This window comes from Mesoplodon bidens, assembly GCF_964165515.1.
Source record: "Mesoplodon bidens genome assembly, chromosome: 8".
Lineage (NCBI taxonomy): Eukaryota > Metazoa > Chordata > Mammalia > Artiodactyla > Ziphiidae > Mesoplodon > Mesoplodon bidens.
Genome location: NC_138165.1, coordinates 14367042 through 14387802, shown reverse-complemented (window position 1 = coordinate 14387802; position 20761 = coordinate 14367042). Strand labels below are relative to the sequence as shown.

At 42.1% G+C, this 20761-nt stretch overlaps 1 protein-coding gene across 3 annotated transcripts in view; it reads left to right on the top strand.

Moving 5' to 3' along the window:
• The window catches only part of HERC2 (HECT and RLD domain containing E3 ubiquitin protein ligase 2), a 224127-nt gene that overhangs the window by 179075 nt on the left and 24291 nt on the right, over positions 1-20761 (top strand). For all 3 annotated transcript variants that reach the window (XM_081241778.1, XM_081241777.1, XM_081241776.1), the window contains exons 71-79: positions 6035-6142; positions 7644-7775; positions 8216-8374; positions 8459-8574; positions 9172-9297; positions 9750-9905; positions 10312-10427; positions 10520-10718; positions 16776-16990. In XM_081241778.1, coding sequence (XP_081097904.1) covers positions 6035-6142; positions 7644-7775; positions 8216-8374; positions 8459-8574; positions 9172-9297; positions 9750-9905; positions 10312-10427; positions 10520-10718; positions 16776-16990 — 1327 coding nt within the window. The remainder of the gene's footprint in view (positions 1-6034; positions 6143-7643; positions 7776-8215; positions 8375-8458; positions 8575-9171; positions 9298-9749; positions 9906-10311; positions 10428-10519; positions 10719-16775; positions 16991-20761) is intronic.

Sequence of the window (20761 nt, the reverse complement as noted above, 5' to 3'; positions counted from 1 at the left end):
GGAACCTCTTCAGTTTGGCTCTTGCAGTGACTCCCATATAGTCTGATATGACAGGATGCTTTAGGCTTGTCATGTAGTTTCTCCCCTCCACCTGGAATCTGCCCTGGTATCTTTTAGTGGAGATAGCATTTCAGATCACTGGACTATCATTGTTTCTAGATTTTTTCAGTGGACAGACATAGGATGAATGAGTGGACAATCGGACAGACTCACTGACTTTCTTTTGAGTTCATAGATAGAGCCAGATTCAGAGCTACAAGGTTTATACTTAACCGCTTCTGTTACGTCAGTGTTTCTTTTGTTCCATACCCCAAGTCCTGGTTCTAAGACACGGGATGATAGAATTAGAATATCTCATAATTACTTATTTGCTTTATGCCACATTACATGCACAAAAGACTACGGATACAATTCTAATACTACCAAACATGCACATAGTTACTGAAAATACTTAACAAAATTTTTTTCTTGCTCTCTTCATCGTTGTAACTTTATTTAAATGATTATACTGTATATCCCAGAGCATAATAGCTGTTACAGACTCTACTTCCTTCCTTTTAATTTGCATTTAGTTTTAGTCGTCTCCTTCCTTACTGTGAGTGTCTGAAGCTCATTCTCTCATCAGTTTCTCATCGGGGCTCAGAGGATGGCAGTCCCGACTGAGTTCAGCTTGTTCTAAGAGTTTGTGCCCAAATTTGAAAGTTAGCTTTTTTGGATAGCATGTTTTTCTCCTGTGAAAGTGGGAAAATGCTAATCTATTCCCCTGCCCCTTATAAATTGTGCTTTCTTTCCCTAATTTTACTAGAATATGTTTTCACATTGGTTGTTACAAGGCGATATTCTCATATAAGGGGTTGTGCCCCTTTAAAATGTAGTTTCAGGTCTTGTCTTTCAAGACAGTTTTTTTGCATTACAGTTTGTAGCATTTGTTTGTATCCTAGCTTCAGTTTTCTTTTTCATGGATGTGTGGTCGTTTTCTTGTGTTGGATGCCATTTAGAGCCAGGGGTGGGGGCAGGTTCCCCTGGGCTGAGGCCTGTTAGGAACTGCGCACAGCCGGTGAGTGGTGGGTGAGCAAGTGAAGCTTCGTCTGCTGGGAACCATCACCCCCAACCCCGGCCATGGAGGAATTGTCTTCCACAAAACCGGTCCCTGGTGCAAAAAGGTTGGGGACCGCTGTTTTAGAGTCAGTGTTGGCTACTTCCTCTCAAGTGCTTTTTTTTTCTTTTTTTTAAAACAGTTTTGGAGGGACAGTTTAATTAATTAATTTATTTATTTATGGCTGCGTTGGGTCTTCGTTGCTGCGCGCGGGCTTTCTCTAGTTGTGGTGAGCGGGGGCTACTCTTCGTTGCAGTGTACAGCCTTTTCATTATGGTGGCTTTTCGTTGTAAAGCATGGGCTCTAGGTGGGTGGGCTTCAATAATAGTTGCAACACGTGGGCTCAGTAGTTGTGGCTCGCGGGCTCTAGAGTGCAGGCTCAGTAGTTGTCGTGCACGGGCTTAGTTGCTCCACGGCATGTGGGATCTTCCTGGACCAGGGCTCAAACCAGTGTCCCCTGCATTGGCAGGCGGATTCTTAACCACTGCACCACCAGGGAAATCCCTCAAGTGCCTTTTATCTCTTTCTTTTTTTCCCTTTTGTCCTTCTGTTTGTTTCAAAGCATTATTCGTTGTGTTTATTTGCTCCTGTGCTCTTTCTAGTTTAATTTTCATTTCTGAATTAAAAAAAAAATTCTTTACTCTATTTTCTCATTTAGTGTTTTGGTTGTCCTAATTCTAATTTATGTTGTTCTTTCATATCTTGTATCATTTTCCTAATTTCTTTTAGCTTGGTTTGAAATAATAGATTATAATTTTCATGTGTTTTGTGGGCATATCTTTCTGGCTTGCTTTCATTGTCTGTAGGAAAATGTTATTCTGTTCTTATTCTCTCTTTTATAACAATAACTTGTTATTGCATTTGACCTTGATACTTTTTTTAAATTAATTTTTATTGGAGTAGTTGCTTTACAGCATTGTGTTAGTTTCTACTGTACTACAAAATGGATCAGCTATACATATACATATATCCCCTCTTTCTTGGATTTCTGACCTTGATACTTTTATCCTGATCATTTTTATGTGAAACTAGTTTTCTTAAACTTTTAGAATGAGATGGCATTCAGAAAAGCTTCTTTGAGCTCTTATTCTTTCATAGAAATTTATGAAACAAAAGATAATTCCACTCAGCGGTTGCCTAAGACAAAAATCTGGTATCCCTCTTCCTCTTTTCTGTTTCTCTCTTTACTTCATAACCAGTCTACCAGCAAGTCCTATCATTTCTACTTTAAAAATATATTCCAAATTAGGTCATTTATCACCAACTCCAGGTCATTCTGGGTCCAACCATCTAGTCTCACCTGGTTTATTATACTAGATGTCATATACTAGCATAATATACATGTTCTGCTTCTACTTCTCACCTCCTGTGTCCCCCAGAATCAACTCCTTACGTGACATCTAGAGAGATTCTCTTAAACGAGTCAGAACATACTGGTACTCTGCTTAAAACCCACCAGTACACCCCTGTAACCTTAAAATAAGATGTAAACCCTTGATAGTGGCCTGTGCAACTTTACATGAGCCCTGTTCACCTCTCCAACAACATTCTCTTCCTGTCTACCCGTCTCTCTCTCCTGTCCCCTCCGTGTCATCTTCTTTGCTGGTCCTTAAATATGTTTTTCTCCTGTGAAAGTGCGAAAATGATCATCTATTTTCCCCCCTTATAAATTGTGCTTTCTTTCTGTGATTTTGCTAGAATATGTTTTCATATTGGTTGTTATAGGCGATATTCTCAGATAAGGGGTTGTGCCCCTTTAAAATGTAGTTTCAGGTCTTGTCTCTCAAGACAGTTTTTTGCATTATAGTTTGTAGTATTTGTTTGCATCCTTGCTTCGTTTTTCTTTTTCATGGGTATGAGAAGGCAGATGGCAAGTACAAAGCAAGACAAATGGCCTGGAACATATTTAAGGACCATCCTTACAGTCTTTGCCTTTTGATTGAGATGCTTAGGCCATTCATATCTAATGTAATTATAGATGTGGTTAGATTTACATCTGGATTAGGAAGACAGTTAGTTATAGACAGTGTGGTTGGATTTACATCTGCCATTTTGCTGTGTGTGTGCTCTGTGCCTTGTGTCCTTTTTTGTTCCTCCTCAGTGCTTGCTTTTATATTAAACAAAATTTTCTTTAGTGTACCATTTAAATTCCTCTGTTGATTTTAAACCACTTTTATTGGTGTTTGCTCTGATGATTAAAATACATATTTTAATTTATCACAGTCTACATCAGGTTAATATTTTAGTTCTGGTAAAATGCAGCAACTTTGCTTCATTATAGTTCTATTTCCTCTTCCTTCATTTTTGCTGCTATTGTTGTATATACTGTATCTGTATATGTTGCAGACCTGTGCAACATATTTGTAACTATATGTATTACAAATATATGTATGTGATTTAATAATTATCGCATTGTGCCAGGGATTGGTCAACTTTCATATGTCACAAAATATTATTTTGAACTTTCTCCAACTATTAAAAAATGTACAGACTGTTCTTAGCTCACAGGCTATGTAAAAATGGTGAGTGGGACAAATTTGTCCTGTGGAGTATAGTTTCCTAAGCTTTCCCTTATACAGTCTTTCACCCTGTAAAAATATTAAGAAAAGGGGAAAAAACCCCTTATTTCTCAATCCATGTTTTTAGTGCTCTTTATTTCTTCCTGTGGATTCAAGTTACTATCCAGTATCATTTTATTTCAGCCTGAAATACTTTAAGTGGTTTTTCTAAATCATGTCTGCTGGCAGTGGATTCTCTCAGTGTGTGTATTTGGGAATGTTTTTATTTTGCCTTCGCTTTTGAAGGATAGTTTTGCTGGAGATAGAATTCTTAGCTGTTAGACATTTTTCTCTCATATCACTTTAAATTTGTCATCCCACTGGCTTCCTGTGTTCATTGTTTCTCAAGAGAAGTCAAAGTTAACTGTATTTTGTACCCCTATATGTTATGTGTCTTTTTCTCTTGCTTTCATGATTTTCTCCTTGTCTTTAGTTTTCAACAGTTTCAGTATAATGTGTCTGTGGATCTCTTTGTGTTTTCCTACTTGGGGTTATTAATTTTTGGAACTGTGGATTAATGTTTTTCATCAGACTGGAGATTTGGGGCTATCTCTGTTGCAAGTACTTTTTCTGCCCCCTGTTTCCCTCTTCCCTCTTTTTTGGGGGGGTGGGATTCCCGTTATGCATATATTTGTATGCTTGATGTTGTCTCCCAGGTTTATGAGACTTTATTTATCTTCAATCTTTTTTCTTCTGTTCTCCAGTTAGAGTAATAGACATTACACAGTCTTCAAGTTGTATAATGATTCTTTTTTTCTGCCATTTCAAATCTGCTGTTTTGTCCAGCTGGTGAATGTTTCATTTCGGTCATTGTACTTTTTTCCACCCCCAAAATTCCTCTTAGTACTTTTTTCTTCGAGTCATTGTTTTCATATTTTCCTTTGTGATCGTGTTTTCTCTGGTTTTCTTGAACTCTTTGAACATATTTATTACAGCTGCTTTGAAGTTGTTGTCTACTCAGTTCAGCATCTGGCCATCGGGGTCAGTTTCTGTTGCCCGAGTTTCTTCCTGAGTATGGCTCACACTTTTCAGTGTTTTTGCATATCCCATTCTTTTTTTATTAAAAACTGGACATTTCAGATTGTATTGTGTCACCTGGATTCTGACTTTTTTTTTTTAAGATTTGTAATTGTCACTGGGTTTCTTTGGTTGTTTTGTGTGTTTGTTTTGTAACATGCCTGGAATTACTCTCTGAAATCTCTCCCCCACATCACATATCCACCGGGGTGCCTGCTCACTTTCCTATTTTGATTTTTGTTTTCTAGCCTGACTTCTAGGGTTTGCCCTGTGTCTGCTTGGTTTGGCGCTCAAGCCTGCTGAGTTCCCTTCTGCGGGTGGATCTCTGTGTGGGTGGGAGCAAGGAGGGCATGGAAGTCAGTGTTCTGACAGGCTTCCCCGTGCGTGTGTGTGCGCCCGCCTCTTCCAGTTTTCCTGAGTACACGTGCCTCGCATCATCCAGGCCTCCATGGCGTCCTCACTGAGCCCTTCTTGGCTCTCTGACTTCCAGGATCTTCCTGTTAGAGTGCTGGCTAGTTCTCAGGTCTGGCACCGCCCCCCCCCCAGCCACACCCCCATCCCCGGGCCAGCAAAGCTGCAAACTTTTCTGTGTTCCCTCAGTCACCCTCCCTACTCTCTGACTTCCAGCATCTCTGCCCGGGCACTTGCCCTGCTCTACACAGTGAGCATAAAGCCCCGGGAGGTAGAGTCCCGCCCTGGTAGAGCTGTGCCCCAGCTTGCGTAGAGCAGCCCCAGGCGAGGACACCACAGGCTCTTACTGTCCCTACCCAAGTTTGGCAGGTTTTTCCGTAAATAATCACTTCTCAACTTGTTGCTTGCCGTGAATTGATTTGAAGCGCCCTGGAATCACTGTGTTTTTTTTTTTTTAATCATTTTGAGTGGTTTTATAGTTATTTTGCCACCCTCTTCCCTCCACCATAACCCAGTCCTACCCTTTACTGATTCTTTTGTAAGCTAATTTGTCCCAGAGAAGACTCTAGATCTAATGCTAAATGCGTGGTGCATGTGATTTTATATGGCTTTTTAAATATGGGGGTGGGCGGGATAATTAAGCGTGGTCCCACAGCTGGGGCTGCAGCATGAAAATGTGCCCAGAAGTGAGACCACAAAACCAGTTGGCCAAGCGAGAATGTCTTCTGGCGTTTCCATCACAGGTGAATTCTTTTGTGGGAGGGAGGGTGGGAGAGAGGGGTGCTCAGTCTTAGGTTCTTATTTTTTTGAGGTTAGTTCTTCCCGAGTTTCTGCTTTTCATTAGCTGTTACACATCGTTTTAGTCTCACTGCTTCTGTGTGGCTTTTGGCCTCGTCTGTGGTATGTTGAGTGGGAGTTGTTACTTTGTGTTTTGTGCTCGCTTGTCCTCCAGGCGCAGAAGGACTCAGGGTGGAGTTTGACCGGCAGTGCTCCACGGAGAGGCGCCACGACCCTCTCACAGTCATGGACGGCGTCAACAGGATTGTCTCCGTGCGGTCAGGTGGGAAGCCGGTTGAGCTTGCTTTGTAGAGCGGAACCATTAGCATTACTAAACAGAACGTTACCACTGCTTCCTTCTCGTGTAAGACTTCAGGAAGGGACCGTAAGTGATCCAGCTGCAAAATACAGTAGGTTCTATCTGCCTCTTCCCAGTACTTTCGGTAAGATAATTATTCAAGTGACGTTTGCCCCTAACTGCTGACGGGTGGGATTACTGGGTGACTGGTGTGAGCACGGGTCCTGTTGGGAGCACAGGCCGTCGGGGGCCCAGTCTCAGCCAGACAGTGGAGACGGTGCTGTAAGGTGTGCGGTAGTGCCGGGCTCACGCCAGGTAAATGTTGACAAACTACAAGGCTTTAAAGACTTTTGGTGTGTAATTGATTGCAGTGAGGACTTGGGCTCCACACGGAGGAAGCGTTCTGTGCGTGTGGTGGACGGCGCTGGAGTGGACGAGAGGTGGCTCCTTTGGGCCTCTCTCTGCTCTGCTGATGTGCTTCGGGAGGCTGAGCAAGAGCACGTCACTCTGTCTAGGGGCTTGTTAACTGCTCTTCACTGGGCTTTTTAGAATCATCAGCGCAGGGGTGTGTGTGTGTGTGTGTGTGTGTGTGTGTGCGCGCGCGCGCAGGTGTGCGCGTAAATCTCTCCAGACTTCTTTATCCTTCACCTGGAGCAAGGGTCAGCGGACGTTTCCTGACATAACTACTCCCCTCTGCCTTTTCAGCGAAGGCAGCCACAGACCGAATGTAAACGATGGGCCTGGCTGTGACCCAGTAGAATTTTACTCACAAGACGTTACTTCGGATGCAGTGATGTCACAGAGGAGCATGGATTTTTTTCCGGCAGTTTGACAGATGTTGATGTAGTTTTCAGTAGTGTTGTGAGATGTTCCCCCCGGTTTCTGTGCTTCCCACAAGATGCCCTCCAGGCTACTCCCACGCCGCTGACCGATGGCGCTTCGAAGTAGAAGCCTGCTTGGGGTAGCACGCCACACGCCGGTCTCTCCAGCTCCTCTCCGTGGCACCCCAGGCCCCGGGCTCTGGCTGGGCTGCTCCACTCTCCCTTGAGGGTGCCTCTTCCTTGCTGACCTACCCCTGTGCTGCAGGGGTGCCCCCTGTGCCTTTGAACATTTGCACCCTCTTTGGGGAAGACCGGGGCTTTTCTGTTTTGTTGCTTGGGTAACAGCCATTGTATCAGACCTTCCCCAAGAGACCTCCCTGCGGCCCCGACCCTGGGTGTGAGCACGGGCTGTTTCTGCGTGCCTCTCACACAGCATCATGGCTGTGTGTGAGTGTCTCTGTTGGGGCAGTGCCTGCCTGCCCTCCACTTCCCAACTGCTTGCTATAGTGTGAGTCGAAGGGCATGGTGTGAACGCACATGGGGAGTGGGCTGGAGGAGCCAGCTCTTCTTCAGGCGTGGCGTGAATGACTTTGCTTTGTATCTAAAGAAGTTGATGTTGGTCTGATGATGGGTGAACCCAACCCCAGTGTACTTTTGTCCTCCAGGCCGGGAGTGGTCTGACTGGTCCAGCGAGCTGCGCATCCCGGGGGATGAGTTGAAGTGGAAGTTCATCAGTGACGGGTCTGTGAACGGATGGGGCTGGCGCTTCACAGTCTACCCCATCATGCCAGCTGCGGGTGAGGAGGAGGCTTACGGCCACCAAGGCTTGATGACCCACGCGAGGGAAACACACATGTCGTTTTCATTTAGTACTTTCTGGTCTGCCTTCTCCTGTGGTGCTGGGAGCCAGCACTGCCCAGGGCCCCACCGTGGCAGAGATCAGAACTGCAGTGAGCTGCTTCAGCTCTCTGCCTGTTGGGCGTTTGCACTCCACCCTCACCCAAAGTTTCCCAGCTGTTGCTGGTTGCAGTTGTTAAGCCATTTGATTTTTCAGGTAAAATGTCAGTGTACAGAACGTAGTTACGTGCAAGACAGTGGCGGCACCCCAGGCGCCCCTCTAACCGTGGCATCCGGGGGGATGAGGCCCACTCATTGTTGGTTGAATCTGTCCAGGTCTCCTTGTGGGGTAGCTCTCGCCCTGTCCAGCAAGGGGACATTTACAGTGCTCTTTTTTCAGGCCCTAAAGACCTCCTTTCTGATCGCTGCGTCCTCTCCTGTCCGTCCATGGACTTAGTAACCTGTCTGTTGGACTTCCGGCTCAACCTTGCCTCAAACAGAAGCATCATCCCCCGCCTTGCAGCCTCTCTGGCAGCGTGCGCACAGCTGAGTGCCTTAGGTAAACGGCACCTCCGTTGTCAGGTCTGTCTCACTCCGTGAGAAAAATGGTCATCCTCTGACATTTTCTGCCTTCTCATTTCAGCGGCCAGTCACAGAATGTGGGCCCTTCAAAGATTAAGGAAGCTTCTTACAACTGAATTTGGGCAATCCATTAACATAAACAGGCTACTTGGAGATGACGGGGAGACAAGAGCTTTGGTACGAAACGTCACGTTACAGTTTCTAGTCGTGGGACCCTTTGGGACTAAGGTGTTGCTTTAATAATGTAAAACTTCTAAATCACCAGGAAGAGTTGGGAAATTTCACATAGGAATAGACAGCTTTTTGTGCATCCAGACTCCCTTATACTGCTACTATATTGAGTTCCGGCTGGGCTTTGATTTTAAGAACAGCCCTATGTCGATGGCTGTGAGAATAGGATTGTCTGTTGGACTTTATGAGTCTGACTCACCACACCCCCTCTGTTTTGCTGGATGAAACAGTTACTATGAAAAGAATTCTTGATCTTAACCATGTTGGAGATGGAGGTTGGTAGGCCAGAGAGTTCCTTTCTGGTTCCCTGGGGGTTGCTGTGCTGAAATTAAGACCAAACATTCTGAGGTGAATTTTCATGTTCTTTTTTATTTTCGTGTTCATCATGTCCTTTTAGATGTTTTCCTATTTGAAAGTATCAATCACATGTTTTAGGGGAGAACAGTATCGAGGTAATAAAGCATTTGACTCACGGGAACAAAACACTCAACTCCCCTGCATTTGGTTTCCTGGGATAGGTTTTAATTTGGTTGTTTTCTGAAGAGTTTTTCAGGCAGTGCTCTTGCTGCTCTGGTGAAAGGCCTTCCAGAAGCTTTGCAAAGGCAGTTTGAATATGAAGATCCTATCGTGAGAGGTGGCAAACAACTGCTCCACAGCCCATTCTTCAAGGTAATCCTTGACTTGTTCTGAAGTGATGAGGGAGCCACAGGGAGCCATCACGTGCCGTGCCTCAAGTAGCAGGCATCCCCGAGGACAGGTGTAGCTCCTGCTGAAGCTGAATATGAAAAACTTTCAGGAGTAACTGTGTGATCTAAGCCCTTGTACTTTAAGCATCAGTGTGCTTTCAGATGCCTTGATTTAGGTGGCAAGTGTTGTAGCAGTGGTCTGATCTGAGGTCCTGTTGTCAGGTGCATCGCTAGTCACTGGGTAGGAATAATCCACAGCACTGGTGATGCTAAGTCCCTTGCTGGGCACGTGGCAGTCAGCCTGGCATGAGGAATTCTGAAGGAGGACCCACAGGGAGCCTGCGTGGGGGCCGTCTTTGGCAGGCGGTGTTGGTGAAGTGGAACGTTCGCCGTGTCTCTGAGTGTCCCTGTGTTGTTAATTTGTGGTGGCTGCAGGTACTGGTAGCTCTTGCTTGTGACCTGGAATTAGACACTCTCCCTTGCTGTGCTGAGACGCACAAGTGGGCTTGGTTCCGAAGGTACTGCATGGCCTCCCGTGTTGCTGTGGCCCTGGACAAGAGAACACCACTGCCCCGTCTGTTTCTCGATGAGGTATTGCAAGTTATTTTGGAACCACTTTGGGGATGCCCAGTGTTTATAGTGTAAAAAGATGCCAATATTATGAGACACAGTAACATTTCTCTTGCCGAGGAATATCATAAAGAAAAAAGCACATAGGTGAAAATGAATAAACTGATACTGTAAATTTCAGTTAATTTTTTTTCAGTTTATTTTTAGTAAAGATATAATGATACTGTCTAGACATTTTAAAATATCTTCAACGTGATATAATCATGTTGATTTTGCTTATTAACTGTAAAATCCCAATGTTGATCTTGGCATTCCCTCATATTCTTGGGTGGGGAGACCTCCTCTCCTGTCTTCTTCCCTTAGTATTCTTTGTTTTATTCTTGAGAGATGAGTGTTTGATGTATAATCTCATAATAATGTTGTCCAGGTGGCTAAGAAAATTCGTGAATTAATGGCAGACGGCGAAAACATGGATGTTCTCCATGAGAGCCACGGCATTTTTAGAAGAGAGCAAGATGAACAGCTTGTGCAGTGGATGAACAGGTTTACTATATCAGAAACAAGAAATAATGTTGTGTATGAGAGAATGGTGCAGTTCCTTCCCATGTCAATTGTTCTCTTAATGTTTGTTACAGGCGACCAGATGACTGGACTCTATCTGCTGGCGGCAGTGGAACAATTTATGGTTGGGGTCATAATCATAGGGGTCAGCTTGGGGGCATCGAAGGTGCAAAAGTTAAAGTCCCCACTCCATGTGAAGCCCTTGCAGCTCTCAGACCCGTGCAGTTAATTGGAGGAGAGCAGACGCTCTTTGCAGTGACAGCTGATGGGAAGGTAAGAAGGTGCATTTCCTGTGTCATACTGACACTGAAACTGAGACAGCTGTGGCTGGAGGGCATTTGTTTGGTTCACAGCATGTACAACGATTCTGTGCTAAAACAGTATCTCAAGATTATGTACACAGTGCTTGTGGTGTGCTGGAAGCAGTTATCGTTCTAAAGTATCTCTGTATAATCTTTAATGTATTCTGTGGTTTTAGAATTTTTTATTTTGAGATGCAGCATACATAAAAAAGCGTGTTATAATTGTTTGCATATCAGTTTGTTAAACGTACGTATTCCTTTTTTGTTTGCTACCATAATGCTATCTTTTTTTTTTTGCGGTTCGCGGGCCTGTCACTGTTGGGCCCTCTCCCGTTGCGGAGCACAGGCTCCGGACGTGCAGGCTCAGCGGCCATGGCTCACGGGCCCAGCTGCCCCACGGCATGTGGGATCTTCCCGGACCGGGGCACGAACCCGCGTCCCCTGCATCGGCAGGCGGACTCTCAACCACTGCACCACCAGGGAAGCCCCATAATGCTATCTTTTAAAAAATTAATTGCTACTGATACATGGAAATCGTTAGTATTTATATATTGACGTTATGTCTAGTGACCTTATTATACTCTTTTCTTTCTTAGTATCTCAAACGGTTGTGTATCTTCTTTATAAAGCCATGTTCTGTAAATAAATTTTGTTCCTTCCTTTCCAGTTCACCTGTCTTTTACTTTGACTTTTCTCCTCTGCATGGGAGAAATGGAGCTCATCAGGCTGGTGGGCGCTGCAGTACAGTATTGAACAGGGGTGGTAGTGGGCCTATTCTTGGCTTGATCCAGGCTGCAAAGGAAACACTGTGATGGAATGCTTTTCACACTTACTGTGGGGTTTTGGTAGATGCTCTGTATCAGATTAAGGAAGTTCCCTTCTTTTTTTCTATTTAGGAATAGGTACTGACTTTCATCAAACATTCTTCCTATGTTTAAAAAATAAAGAGATGTTTTTCTCCTTTAGTGGATTAATATAGTGAATTGGATTAATTGTTTTCCTTATATCAGATAGTCTTGCATTCTTTGGAAAAACCTTATTTGGTCAGGTTCTGTTTTGTATTTTTTTGGTTTGTGTTTGGGATTTGGGGGAGATCCAGGATCATGAGTGCAATCATCATAATATTCTTGTCTTACCCACTCCATGTCTGGTTATGGTACTATTGGATTGGCCAGTTCCTTCGGTTTTTAGGTTAAAAATAAGAGACACATTTTTCATTTTCACCAAGAATTTTATTGAACAGCGTATTCACTGTTTTGTTCCACTGCCTTCTGCCATTTTTCGGGCAACTTCATGAAATTCTGTCTTCCCAAAACTTTTTACCTTTTTGAGCAAAGAACTGTTCCAGGTGTCTTTTACAGTATTCAGGGAATTGACATTTTTTCCATTAAGAGAATTTTGTAAAAACCAAAGTAAATGGAAATCTGAAGGTGCAATGTCTGGTGAATACGGCGTATGAATCAGAACTTCCCAGCCAAGCTGTAACAGTTTTTGCCTGGTCATCAAAGAAACATGTGGTCTCACATTATCCTGATGGAAGATTATGCGTTTTCTGTTGACTAATTCTGGACGCTTTTTGTTGAGTCCTGCTGACAGTTGGTCTAATTGGGAGTGGTACTTGTTGGAATTAATCGTTTGGTTTTCCAGAAGGAGCTCATACTAGAGAACTCTCTTCCAATCCCACCAATATACACAACATCACCTTCTTTGGATGAAGACCGGCCTTTGGTGTGGTTGGTGGTGCTTCATTTCGCTTGCCCCACGATCTCTTCCGTTCCACATTATTGTACAGTATCCACTTTTCATCGCTCAACACAATTTGTTTTAAAAACAGAACATTTTTGTTACATTTCAGTAGAGAATCTCATGCGGAAATACGGTCAAAAAGGTTTTTTGTTTTTGCTTAACTAATGTGGAACCCAAACATCAAAGTGATTAACATAGCCAAGCTGCTGCAAATGATTTTCAGTGCTTGTTTTGGATATTTTGAGTATGTCGGCTATCTCCCATGTGGTATACAATGTTGATTGTTCTCAGTGAATGTCTTGATTTGATCGCTGTCAACTTCAACTGGTCTACCCGACCGTGGAGCATCTTCCAGCAAGAACTCTCCAGCATGAAACTTTGCAAACCACTTTTGGCATGTTCAGTCAGTCACAGCACCTTTTCCATACACAAAGTAGCAACATGCACAAATGTTGTGCACAAATTTTTTTTTGCATTTTCCATGCACAAATCTTTTTTTTGCATTTTAGTTGCGTTTTTACCTTTCTTGAAATAATAAAGCGTAATGTGCCAAAAATGTTGCTTTTCCCCCCTCTATCTTCAGTATTAGAATGGCTACACAAAAATTCACCAATTTTGATGTTTTTTTTTTTTAATGCACACTGATAATGACAGCTGTCTCAATACAGTCTAACAAAATTGTTTCAAATGAAGTTAAAGACAACTAAGCACTACTAGAGCCATCTTACGGGAAAAAACGAAAGAACCTTTTGGCCAACCCAATATATTAGTTATCTGTGTAACTTACAACAGTTGGCGTAAAACAATACACATTTATTATTTTGCAGTTTCTCTGGGTGGCTTAGCTTGGGCCTCCAGCCCAGAATCTCTCATCAGGCTGCAGTTGCTGCAAGGCTGTCCTGAGGAAAATTCAGCTCCCCATGACCTGTTGGCTAAGGTTGCCCTCAGCTCTTTGCTATCTCACTACGTGGCAGCTGGCTTCATCAGAGCGAGCAAGGGAGAGGGCAGGAGAGCGTGAGAGCAAGACAGAAGTCACAGTCTTGTGTGAGCTAATCCAGAAGTGACACTCCATCCCTGTTGCTGTATTCTGTCCATCAGAAGAGAGTCATTAGGTCTAGCCCACATCCAAGAAGGGATTACACAGGGGCGGGAATCCCTGCAAGCAGGGACTCTTGGGAACCACGTCAGAGGCCGCCCGCCAGAAGTATGAAGGTCGTGCTAGCCTCATAGCGAGGGTTGAAGTGTAGCTCTCTTTTTCTGTTTTCTGGAGAATTCTGTCTTTCAGTTGTTTTTTGGTGATTTTAACCTGTATATTTAAAATCTAAAGTTAATTAGTATTTCTATACTCCTCTCAAATTAAAAAGGCTGATCCTTTGTTATCCTGTGTTTTGGCACTAATCTGTTCCCCAAATTATAGGCATTATTATTATTGTTGTTTTATATAGACCATGTGTTTTCTGGATTTACCCAAATGTTATACACATCTTTGGTCACCAGTTATTTCGTATGTCTCAGATCTTAGATCTACACTCATTTTTCTTCTACTTTAAGCGTGTATTTTCAGTTTCCTTTTGTGAGGGTCTACTGTTGGTTAATCTCCTGATTGTTTTTGTTGTTTATTTAAAAATATCTTAGTTTTGTCCTTTTTCTAGGTAAAGGATAGTATTTTTGGCTATGGGAATCATATAGTCTGGTCTCTGTTGCAATTATGAAAGCAGCTTGTGGAGAATATGTAAATGAATGGGTGTGGCAAAATCAGGTGGTGGGCCTGATTTGCCAAGCCCTGTTCTAGAGTATAACATTTTCAGTTGACCATTATTTTCAGTCAGCCTATTAAAGGTTTTATTCTTCTGGTTTTTGGCATTGGTTGTTGCTAATGGGATGTCAGCAGTCAGATTAATTTTTACCCAAATGAAGGTAAGAAATCTTTTCTTTGTAGCTGCTTTCAAGGTCTTTCTTAAGGGATCTACAGTTTCACTAGAATATATTTAGATGTCAATTTCTTTTTACTTTTCCTGCCCTTTTTTGTGTTGTTTTGTTTCTGCCAGGTGGTGAGGGATGAGGGGTGGGCTTCCTGGCTCTGAGAAGTGGCCTTTTAACAACTCTGGTAAATTCTCAGACATTATTTTTTCCAGTATTGCCTCTCCCATATTCTCTGTATGATCTGTACCTAAAACTCTTGAGTTCTGATCGATGTTCAGATGAGGAGTTCTATCCCACATTCTCTCTTCTTTTCAACTTCCTCTTCTCTTTGTGTTTCTGTGCCATATGCTGGATAATTTCCTTAGATCCATTTTCTAGTTGTCTGATTTCTTTACCTGTTTATAATCTTCTGTTTGCTACTTCTTGGTTTTTTGTTTCAACTATGTTTTATTAATTTCTGGAAGTTCTGCTTTGGGTTACCTTCTGGTCTCTTATTCCTTGGGGATACTTTCAAGCTTTTATTTCTTTAAACATAATATTGAGCTTTTTTTTTTTTCTGATTCTCATGGTGTCTTCCTTCCTTTTAGATAATGGGAATTTTTAAAACTATGAGCTGACCATTTTCCTTGGAAAATTTGATGTAGAAATTCTTTGAGGCCTAGTTTTTGTTTGTTTGTTTTTTGTATGTTTCCTTTTGTTCGTTTTTGATTTCTCTCAGCTAAGGTATTTTATGACAGGGTCCATGCATTTAATGGACCCATTTAAAAAGATGATATCCTAAAGTATCAGAATCTATTAGCATCTTAGAAAGCTAAATATCTCACAGAAATGGGACCGTGAACAATAAAGGTCTGATAGGATGGGACGATCTTGAAGCATGGAAAACTGCTGGGAAATAGCTCCACGAAAGGCATCTGAGAGGAGGAGTTCCAGACAGAAGACTGAGGAGGGACCAGGCAGTGCCTAAATGAAGAGAAAGTGAAAGAAGAAGGCAGCACATTTTCACTTTTTCATAGTGTTGTCTCCTGCCTGTGCCGGTTAAGAAGTTTGTGATGTCAGAGGCCTAGTTTGAAGTCACTAATCAAACAAGAATTTGTGACCCTGGGTACTACCAACTGTAAGCCGCTGTAAATTAAATTCTCTGCCTACGGAATTTAGACCACAGGTAGCATTAATTCAGACTGAAAACCAACTCAAGGACCAGCTTTTGTCGTTATGAATTCTCAGGAGAGATTTTCCAGCCTCTCCTTCAGTCCTAAGTTTTTTGTTTTTTTTTTGTGTGTGTGCGGTACGCGGGCCTCTCACTGTTGTGGCCTCTCCCGTTGCGGAGCACAGGCTGTGGACGTGCAGGCTCAGCAGCCATGGCTCACGGGCCCAGCCGCTCCACGGCATGTGGGATCCTCCCGGACTGGGGCACGAACCCGCGTCCCCTGCATCGGCAGGTGGACTCTCAACCACTGCGCCACCAGGGAAGCCCCCGAGTCCTAAGTTTTGAGAAAGGCAACCCTCTTTGTTTTCTTCTTAGTTCTCATTCACAGTCTGAGTGAGGGGAAGCGCTTCAGAGCCTCGCCTTTCTACAGAGTCTCCCTTTAGGCTTGGCGCCTCACCGCCCACACCCGGTGCACTCGAGAGCCTTAAAACCTTCCCAGGGGAGGCTGACTTTGGGTTCATTTATCCAATCTGAATTCTTGGTTTCACTTCCTGTTTTAGTCCTTGAAGTTTCCTTACTGTTGTGTCGATGCAGCAGAGCATTTGAAACAATATGAAACAGCGTTTAAATTGTTATAGGAGGGGTGTTTGACATGCATCTGGAAATGGCAATCTTGATTTTTTTTTTATGGTAAAGATGTTTTATGTCCCAATCAATTACCCACTTAGAATGAAAGAAAAGTAGTATATTCTGCTGTGTGATTTGTATGCTGCCTTGCTGAAGTACTAAGTATATGTATAATTTTCATATGGGTGTTTCTGTAGGTGTTAAATGGGATTTGCATATAGTAGCTAATTAAATCGTTTTTGTTTTTCTTGGTATTAATTGTAGTTGCTATTCTAGACAAAAATAGAAATGCTTCCAGGGATAAGACCATGTTTTCAAAATACATTGTCTGAATTTGGGGTTTCTATTAATTATAATGTTTTCTTTAATTTTTAGAGATCTGATAAAGCAAAAATAAAGTCTTAAACATTCCTGTGATTTTTAATTTTATTTTTCTGTGGTAAAAATATCTAGAGCATTGATTTGGTTTATTAATTACTAAAATATAGGTTATTAATTACTAAAATGAACTAATTGGTTTATTATTTACTGAAATATATTTAGATAAAAATCTGATGTTTATATTACTTTTTCTTGTCTTAGCTGTATGCCACTGGGTATGGTGCCGGCGGCAGACTAGGAATTGGAGGGACAGAGTCGGTATCTACCCCAACATTACTTGAATCCATTCAGCATGTGTTTATTAAGAAAGTAGCTGTGAACTCAGGAGGAAAACACTGTCTTGCCCTCTCTTCAGAAGGAGAAGTTTACTCTTGGGGTGAGGCAGAAGACGGGAAGTTGGGGCACGGCAACAGAAGGTATTATGTGAAACCATCATTTTTCATGTTATGTTTTCCTCTTCTTGTCTGTGTTAATGCTTGCATGGTGTATTGGCAGTTTGTTTTTTAAGACGACATTTGTAATAATCTACTCAAAGTTAATGACTCATTTAGCAGAAATAAGTTCATGTGACATTATTTAGGCTTGCCTACATGACCCCTCTATTGGGGGGAAATCAGTTCTGAATTTTGATTTCTGATTACTAAGTATGGTGAACTTCATCTTGTCCTTTTCCCCCAGGTCCCCTTCCCCTCGTCCGGAGTCATCCACTGAATCACAGTTGGCCTTTTGTTAATATGCAGATGCTAAAACTGTAAATACAGAGGAAATGGCAGTAGGGGAAAGGGACACACAAATGATATGGTTTTTCAAACAAAGCAACCCAAACCCACTAAATTTTTAAAAAGTAATGGGAACCACCTGCCAAATTGGAGTGACAGGGCCCTTTGCATCTGAAATAACTAAAGCACCAGACAAAATATATGAAACAGCAGCCCTAAAGACATTGGATAACAGGAAGTAAAGTACGGTCAGTGATCTCCAGAGGTGAATACTGACAATCATGTGTGAGGGGAATATCTGAGAGGCCAAGGCACAGACCACCTGAAAAGATTAGGAGGAACATTCCCAGAGCTCACAGAGGGCAGAGGACAGGGCCTACTCCCCAGACCTCATAATTCGCAGGGCGCTGAGTAGAGGACTAAGAGTGGTGGTGCACACAGAGGGGAAAGAAGTGAACCACAGACTAAGGGTTGTTCTGATCCCCCCAACAAAGCTAAAAAGCAAGACCTGAAAGGATTAACCTGTTGACAGGTAACTTAACCATGTTGTAGAGATCAAAGCTCAAGAATGTTTTTATGGATACAAACATATCAAGCAGCCAGCAAGATGATATTCACAGTGTTGTTCATCTAGTCAGAAATGATCAGGCACATGTCTCTCCAGTAGTGTCGGGAAAACTGGATATTCAAATGCAAAAGAATGAAATTGGACCACTCTTTTACACCACTCACAAAAATTAACTCAAAATGGAGTAAAGACTTGGCTTTAAGACCTGAAATGATAAAACTCCTAGAAGAAGACATAGGGAAAAAGCTCTTTGACATTGGTCTTGGCCATGATTTTTTGGCTATGACACCAAAAGCACAAGCAACAAAGGCAAGAATAAACAAGTGGGACTCCGTCAAACTAAAAAGCTTCTTCACAGCAAAAGAAACAACACAGTGAAAAGGCAAACTATGGAATGAGAGAAAATATTTGCAAATCATATAACTGGTCGGGGGTTAAGATCCAGAATACATAAGAAACTCATACAACTTAATAGCAAACAAAAACCAAATAACCCAATGAACAAATGGGCAGAGGACCTGAATAAGCATTTTTCCAAGAGGCCTACAAATGGCCAACAGGCACGTGAAAAATTGCTCAAGGTCACTAAATCATCAGGGAAATGCAAATCAAAACCACAATAAGATATCACCTCCCAAGTGTTATCATCAAGAAGACCAGAGGTAACAGGTACTTGCGAGGGTGTGGAGAAAAGGGAGCCCTTGTACACTGTTGGTGGGAATGTAAATTGGTGCAGCCACTGTGTGAAACAGTGTGGAAGTTCCTCATAAAATTTAAAATTGAATTAGCATATGATCCAATGATCTCACTTCTGGGTATATAGCCAAAGGAAATGAAACCACTATTTCAAAAAGATATCTGCACCCCCATGTTCATTGCAGCATTATTTACAATAACCAAGATAAAGAAACAACCCCTGAGTGTTCATTGACAGACAAATGGAGAAAGAAAAATGTGTTGTGTGTGTGTGTTCTCTGTGTGTATGTGAATATTACTCAACCATGAAAAAGGAAATCCTGCCATTTGCAGCAATATGGATGAACTTCGAGGACTTTATGCTAAGTGAAATGTGTCAGGAAAGACAAAAAACTGTATGATCTCACTTATATGTGGAATCTTAAAAAAGCTGAACTCATAGAAGTAGAGAGCAGATTGGTGGTTGCCAGGGGTTGGGGGTGGAGGAAATGGGGAGATGTTGCTAAAAGAGTACAAACTTCGTCATGAGATCAATAAGTTGCGGGGATTTAATGTACAGCATGATGACTATAGTTAACAATACTGTATTGTACATATGCAAGTTGCTAAGAGCGTACATCTTAAATGTTCTTACTACACACATACAAAAGTAAACGTGAGGTGACGGATTTGTTAACTAACCTTATTGTAGTAACCATTTCACAATATATACATCTATCAAATCATATTGTGCACCTTAAACTTACACAATATTATATGTCAATTTTATCTCAATAAAGCTATAAAAAGTTTATCAGGCACACAAAAGAAAAGGAAAATACAACCCATATAAGGAGAAAAGTCAGTTGATTGAAACTGACCCAGAAGTGACACACATGATAGAATTACTAGACAAGAACACTGAAACAGTTCTATCTTCAGTGAGCTAGAGGAAAAACTTGAACATGTTAGGTAGAGACTGAAAGATATTTAAATGCCCAAATCAAAGTCATAAAGAAATACAATGTCCAAGAAAAATACAATGTTTAAGATGAAAAATATGGTGCATGGGATTAATGGCAGATTAAACATTGCAGAAGAAAAGGTCAGTGAACTTGAATATATAATAGTAGAAACTATCCAAATGAAACAGAAAAAAAAAAGAATGTATAAAAAGACCATAGTATCAGTGAGCTGTGGACAACCTCAAATGGCCCAATACATGCATAATTGGAGTTACCAAAAGTGATGAAGATGGGGATTTTGAAGAAGTAATGGCTGAAAAAATTTCAAATTTGATGAAAATTATAAACCCACACATTCAAGAAGCTCAGAGAACCCTAAGCAAGAGAAACATGAAGGAAACTACACCAAAGCACATCATAATCAAATTGCTCAAGGCCATTGATAAGGAGCAAAATATTTTAAAGCCACCAGGGGGAATAATACCACTTATGTACAGAATAAAAGGTAAAGGGTGATGGTGAATTTCTGATAAGAAATAATGTAAGCTAGAATACAGTGGGAGATACTGAAAGTAAAAATAACTGTCAGCCTAGATTTTTTTACTCAATGAAATTATTTTTTCAGGAATGAATTTGAAGTAGACTTACGCAGGCATACAAAAGCTGAAATAATTCACCACCTCCAGATCTGTACAACTAAAAATTTAAAGGAATTACTTCAAACCAGAGGAAGATTATACCAGATGGGATCAGGGATCTATACAAATGAATGAGGAAATTACTACATGGGTTAATATCATGATGTTTTCCCTTATCATATAAATTTCTTTAAGAGATAATTGAATGTTTTCAGGATATGGTAAAAATGAACTGAGATGCTTAAAACATACGTAGGAGTAAAATATATGATAGCAGTAGCTCAGAGGCTGGGGTTAGAGGCAGGAAATGGACATAATACTGTTGTGAAGTTCTTACACTACACATGATGTAGTACATGACCCCAGACTAAACTCTAATCGTTAGAGATGCATTCTACACCCGCCAAAGCAGCCCCGAAAAGAACGCAACAAAAAGTTGTATCTGGGCTTCCCTGGTGGCGCAGTGGTTGAGAGTCCGCCTGCCGATGCAGGGGACACGGGTTCGTGCCCCTATCCCGGAAGATCCCACATGCCGCGCAGCGGCTGGGCCCGCGAGCCATGGCCGTGGAGCCTGTGTGTCCGGAGCCTGTGCTCCGCAACGGGAGAGGCCACAGCAGTGAGA